The following is a 6347-nucleotide window of genomic DNA, read 5'->3' on the forward strand; positions in this document are numbered from 1 at the left end:
GAGGTGATTTTTTGGAAGCCTGGTGTGGTAGCCAGTGCCCAAGTCAGGCTTGTTGGGTGTGCTTGCCCGGGACTCCAGCTAGCTCTTGCTGGGCCACCCCTGGAGGGCGAGGAGGAACTGGATGTCCCCGTGTCTGGCTGAACCTTGGAAAGAAAAAGCACACCTGGACCGCGCCCTGCTGGACCTGGCAGGGCCAGCACCGGGGGACAGGTGGGACATCTGATCGTGGGCCAGCATGCCAGGCTGCTGCGAGAACGTGCCTTGGTGTTTATCCCGCATCTCAGCACCCTCTGCGTGTCCCAGGCTGCTGCAGCGCCGTGCCACAGACTGGGGGGGCTTCGACAACAGAAATTTACTGTCTCGCCATCCGGAGGCCGAGGTCAAGGGTTCACCCCCGCCCCCTCTGCTGACTCCCGGAGCTCCTCGGTGTGGCTGCATCACCCCCAGCTCCGCAGGTGTCCTCCCCATGTGTGCGTCTGTGTGTCCAAATGTTCCCTTTTTACGAAGACATCAGTCATGTTGGATTAGCGGGCACCCCGCTGCGGGGCAACCTCATCTTAACTGACCACACCTGCAGGGACCTCTCTTCAGATATGGCCACTTTCTGAGGTGCTGGGGTTAGGACTTCAGCTTCGGAACTTTCAGGGGGACACGGTTCAACCTGTGACGGCCACCCCATTGCTCTTAAAGCCAGGGTGTCTGATTGGGCCCCCTCCCTTCTCTGCGTCAGCCGTGGTGACATGCACGTGCTCTCGGGTGGGCCGTGGTGCACCCTGCTGCCCCCAGGTTGCTCGAGGCGGGATTCTGCTTCCCCTCGTTCAAGGCCTCATGTTCCCCCAGAGGCCTCGAATGTGGCCCCTGGTAGCTTTCGGTCACCCGGGCTCTGATGCTCTCACTGGGAGCAGAAACAACGCGCCCCATCGGGGCTGCCGTCAGAGCTGTGGAAATACCCGTGGCTTCTCACCTGTGTGGCTGTGAGCAGCGTTCTGAAGACGCAGAAGACAGGCCCGCACACCTGCCCACACACATCTGTCCACACGCACCTGTCCACAGCCTCCTCTTTTCAAAATGCAAAGCGAGAGGCCAGAGGCTGTCCCGTCTCTGCTTACGCCCGCCTAGGACAGAGATCACCTGGCGGGAACCTATGGGGTGATCGCTGGGCGCGGAACCTCTCATGCCACAGGGACACCCTCGCCAGGCTCCGCTCCGCGGTGTGCGCCAGGAAGCAGGCACGCGAGGCTTCCCTTTAGCTGCACAAACAGCACGTGTCAGGCAGGGCAGGAACCTGGATTCCGAACGCCGAATCCTGAACTCCTTCCCATCATACGCACTGCCCGGAGGGAGGGTGTACCAATCTTTTATTTTCTGTGATGCTGGCCCGGAGGGCCTGCTAGCTTTAGCGAATCCCCAGAGATGGCGAGCAGCTTGCTGAGGGTGTGACTTCTAGATGCAAATCGACCATCCAGAGCCCAGGTCACCCGTCCTAGGAGAGTGAAGGGGTCTCCTGAGTGGACCCCACACAGCCCTGGCATAGAGAGCGTGGTAAACGCTCATTCGCACTAAGTGTCACTCATGTAGTCACATTAAAACATGGTAACTGGGGGAGGGGTGGGAAGACCAGGTGGGCCGTACGGGAGGTGCAGGCCCACTGGGGGGCAGAGGTTTCCCGGGCCCCAGAGGGCTGGGAGCTCAGGCCGCAATCCTGTCTCCTGAAATAGCCTCACTTTGGAGAACGTTCTCTGAGCCTCCTGGGACCTTTTAGTGCAACTTAAACGTTCCTGGGGGGGAGACGTCCCTCGGCCTGGTGATTCCTTTTCTGCTGCTGACTGAGCTCCGGTGGGGCCGGTGTGGGCTGGAGGCAGGACGTCAGGGCCACGGGACACGATGGCTTCCAGAGGGAGCCTTGGGCTGGCCCTTCCAGAGAGCCTGTTCCCTCTGCTTCCTTGGAGATTCGGAGAGTTTCCTTATCAGATGAGATGCCAGTTTCAGTTGCAAGATGTGGGTGTGGTAATTAAGTAGGGTCCTCCTTTAAAGGGGAGGAACTCACGCACAAGGTTTCATTTCTATGCATCATCTCTTGAGGAGAGAATTTTCTGGAAGGCAAGACATGTCAGCGTGCCATAGAGCTACACGCGTTAGCAGTTAGCCACCACCATGACGACGACGACGATGGCAGCGTGCACCCCTGCACACCCACCGGGGCAAGGCCGGGCGGGTGCCCCCGTGCCCTCACTTCACAGGTAAGGAAACTGAGGCACGAGGCATGAACCGGCTCAGGGTCACAGAGGGAGCAAGTGGCAGAGGCGGGCTGACAGGGACCGACATAAACTTTCTGCGGGTTCGTCTCTTCCTGTGTCAAATGTGTGAAAAATCATGTACCTGTCAAAGCAAGAAACGTCCAAACTCGTAGAGGATTTTTATGAGAGTTAATCTGAGCCCAACCAATGCCGTATGCCGGCGAGCAAGATCTCAGATGCTCCCAGATGGTCTGAGCTTTGCAACTTCCTTTATGCATTCGAGATCAGGGAGGGGAGTAAGGGGGGCGAGAGAAAGCAAGGCCAGGATCAGACGACGGGGCAGCTGACAAGGTCCTGTGCTCTCTTGAGGGTTCGTACCCGCTTCGAGGGGCATCACTGCTGGCATCGCAAAGGTGTGTTAACCCAGATGCACAGAGCCGGCTTAAAACCTTCTCACGCAGTTACGTGTCTGGGATGTGGCCGCCCGCCCTGACCTGCCCAGGTAGGAATTGATGATCAGATCACCCCGCGAGGCCACCTTTCATAGAACTCCTTTGTCTTTGCTCACAGGGCTGCCGGAGGCTTAGATGAGTCAGCACGTGTGACACGCCTGGCCCAGGCCTGCACAGGGTACATGCTCGGCAAGCATCGCCACTGTCGCTGTCTTGGCCCAAGAGTGCCTTCCCAGGCCTGAGGTCCCGGTCCCCTGGACCAGGAACCCGGTGAGACTCCATGCCCCTTCACCAGCTCAGGGCAGGGCCGGCGAGGTCACCCTCTTGCTGTCTCCTCTTTGAAGGGCTGGCTCCAAGGCAGCCTCCACGCGATGGAATTTCGCTTTAAAACGGTCCCTCCAACATCGTTCCCGGGGGCGCTGACAAAGCCTCTGCCAGCCCTGGACCTTTATTAGGAGCCTTTATGAGGGTGTAGAGCAAGACCCTCGCCTCGCGAATCTGTTCCACGCCTGGCCTGGGATGGTTGGCCAGGTCCCCGAGGGGGATATCTGTGTCACCTGGTAGCCATCCATAGGAGGAAAGCAAGAAAACCAGATGGCGCCTTTTGGGGACGTTAGGCCTGGGCTCTGCATCTCCTCCAGTCTCTGCTGCTCTCACCTGCACAAAGTGGGTGAAAGGGCACCGGGCCTCCCAGGTGTGCACGCTTATCTATGAGTCACCGCCCCAGCAGAAGCGGCCGTGGCCCCAGGAGTCTGAGGCCGTGGGCGTGGAGGTGTGGAGGCGCTGGCAGGGTTCCCCAGCCTGGCTGCTGTGCTCTGCCCATGGGAACCAGAGCGGCCCCACTGGTGACTTTGCTGAGCCCTGCCTGGCGGGAACACGACTTCCTGTTTGATGCTTCTGGAACTGTTTTCCTGTGGTTCCGGGGGACATGAGGAGCTCCAGTCCCTCCCCAAAAGCCCTGGACCATTGGCTTCGCTCCCTGACCCCGCCCGTCCCCGACGCCTGCACCGCATGGAGGAGCCACTCCAGTCGTCCCGGGACTGACCCTGGTCACCAGCAGTGTGGACTTAGGGAATCTAGAGACATTGTTCACTCAAAGAGGGTTGACTGCATGCCTGCTGTGGGCCAGGTGGGGCAGTGAACGGTGGGTGTTTGTATGTTAGTGAATAAAACAGATATATGTGCCACCCCCCCCGCCCCCAGCTGGCAGTCCATTCGGGGAGGGAGGCAAGTGACAAATAGACACACATGTGCTGACACCAGGAAGACGACAGGGAGCAGAGACAGGGACCCAGTGGAGGCGCCTCCTGAGAGGGGTGGCCCAGGCAGCCCCATCTGAGCTAGTGACACGTCCCCACAGCAGCCAGACTCGTGGTTAGTGACGGAGGTGCCAATCTGGCTGAAACCCTTGTGCCTAACCCCTGGGCTGTCTGGCATCTCACTGTCTCTCTCACACCCTCCTTCTCTGCCTTACCCCACACTGCTCTCTCTTGGCACACGCTGGGCTCTGCTGGCAGGTTTTGGGTGGCACAGTCTTGAGCCTTGGGGCACACAGTCCAGGGGAGCAAGCTGGGGTGGAAGTTTGGGAGGCAGTGCTCGCGGGGGCAGCCGCAGAGCTGGGTGAGGCCAGGGTGGGTGCCGACCGCTGGCGGCTGGGTTAAGGGGAGGCCAGGCGAGCAGGTGCTCGGCAGCCCCTGGGGGATGTCCTCACTGCTAATGGAGCAGCAAAGTGTTCCTGTGACAAAGGGGACAGACTAACCTGGGCGGGCGCGGCAGGCAGCCGGGATGGGACAGTGAGTGCCGGTGTGGCCGCAGTGTCCCACCAGCTCGGAGGCGGGTCGCGGCATGCCTGTGACTGACCGCTGGGAACAGCTGTGTCAACAGCCTGCGAGGGAGCACTCGTGCCCCGCAGACAAGGACGCAGGTGTTGTTTCTTTCCATTAGCCGAGTGATGAGAAGCTAGTCCGGCTGTGTTCTGCCTTAAGTGTACATGTCACCCAACCTGCCACTTTACGCTTCCCCTTTGGCACACTACCGAAGACCCTGCTGTCGCCATGGGCGGCCGCCCCGCCCGGGGGTGCTGGTGCTGCAAGAACAGGCTGCACCCCAGGTCTCACTTCTGCCCAGGCACCCCTGACCCCAAGGCCCGCTTCTCAGACCTGGTGCGGAAGCAGCAAAAGCGGATGAGCCCCTGCTCTGGGGCCACACGGTGCCAGCGATCATCGTCACCTCTGAGGGCAGCGCCACCCCTTCCCAGTGTCCACACCAAGCAGCTGTCCTGTGCCCAGTGGACAGACCCGGACAGGTACATGGGGGCCTTTGGAAAGCCCCAGGGCACAGCGGCCAGGTCCACGCTGGCCACGTCGTCATGTCCATTGACGCCAAGCTGCAGAGCAAGGAGCCTGTGACTGAGGGTCTTCGCAGGGCCAAGTTCAAGTCCCCTGCCTTTCCTTGCCCCAAACCCAGGCACCCTGACTCCCCTTTTTCTTCCACGGATCACGTGGGCAAGAGGTGGGGCTTTGCTAAGCTCGTCGCGGAGGAGTTTGAGGACGTGGTGGCTGAACATCGGCTCCCCCCAGACGGCTGTGGGGGCGAACCCCGCCCTGATCGTGGCCCCCGGGACACATGGTGGCCGCACTCACGAGTCTTGGCCCAGGTCGCACGCTGCTTGCTGGGGCTGGGCCTGGGGTTCACGGCCAGGTCTGGCTCAGCAGCCCCCAAGCTGTGCTGCTGACTGCAGCGGACTTCTCCGAATCTGCTCGGTATTCCGAGCGTCCGGACGTAGTGAGCGAAGGGACACAGAAGGCGGTTCCCGTCTCGAATGTTTTACCAACTGCACGTGGAACAAACGGCCACAGGAGACAGTGTGAGGCTGGCGTCACTCAGAGGTCTGGGTGCGCTGGGGCTTGAGGGACATCATTACAAACCCCCAGTTGGGGGGCATCAGATGGGGTGGGGCACCCCACGTTCTGAGGTTGGGTCCCACCACCCCTCCCACCCCAGCATCAGGGCAGCCGCAGCCAACGCGTCAGCTCCAGGACCTCGGAGAGCAGCAGGACTGCGCCCTCTGCTGCACACAGGGGGCATGACAGGGCGGGAGGGCCCAGCGGGGCCAGCATCCCTCCTGGGTGCCTGGCAACCTGGGGGAGAGAGCAGGGAGAAGCCGGCAGCCTTGGGGGCAGTGCTGTCTTCATTTTCTGATTTCCACCTCACAGAGATGACTCCCAAGAGACCCTCGAAGGAATCTCACTGTAGAAAGTACTGGAGTTTGATAACAAGCTTCGCTGTGATACTTGAAGCCTTGACTATTCCCTTAGAAGGCGGCCCTGCCTGTCAATGACGCGGAACCCTGGCCGGGGTGGCTGAGCCCCCTCCTCCCCTGCATTCCCCCCCGCCGCTCCCTGGGCACTCAGGCTCCGGGCCCGCCCTCCTTCCCCGGGTGAGCTGCCCGCCTGACCGCCCCGAGCGGACCTGGGCGGCCTCGACCACTGCGGCCCAGTGGCTGCTTTCAGGACCGAGTTCACACCTCCCCACTGCCTCCGCGGCCTCCCAGCACTTGCTGTCAAGCCCCAGGACCCCACGCCGCCCTCCCGGGCTCCGAGTGCCCCTGGCCGGAGTGCCACCCCCTGCACTGACCCTCCTTTCCTGCTGGACCAAG

General features: G+C 61.3%; 1 protein-coding gene across 1 annotated transcript in view; it reads right to left on the minus strand.

Annotated features, from left to right (window-relative positions):
* CPT1A (carnitine palmitoyltransferase 1A) overlaps positions 1 to 5255 on the minus strand; it is a 75693-nt gene extending 70438 nt beyond the window's left edge. The window contains exons 1-2 of the mRNA XM_023525780.1: positions 5160 to 5255; positions 4828 to 5075 (exon numbers count right to left, since the gene is read on the minus strand). Coding sequence (XP_023381548.1) covers positions 4828 to 5075; positions 5160 to 5255 — 344 coding nt within the window. The remainder of the gene's footprint in view (positions 1 to 4827; positions 5076 to 5159) is intronic.
* Between the last annotated feature and the right edge of the window lie 1092 nt (positions 5256 to 6347).

The sequence above is a fragment of the Pteropus vampyrus genome, unplaced genomic scaffold (genome assembly GCF_000151845.1).
Source record: "Pteropus vampyrus isolate Shadow unplaced genomic scaffold, Pvam_2.0 Scaffold624, whole genome shotgun sequence".
In the NCBI taxonomy this organism is placed as follows: domain Eukaryota; kingdom Metazoa; phylum Chordata; class Mammalia; order Chiroptera; family Pteropodidae; genus Pteropus; species Pteropus vampyrus.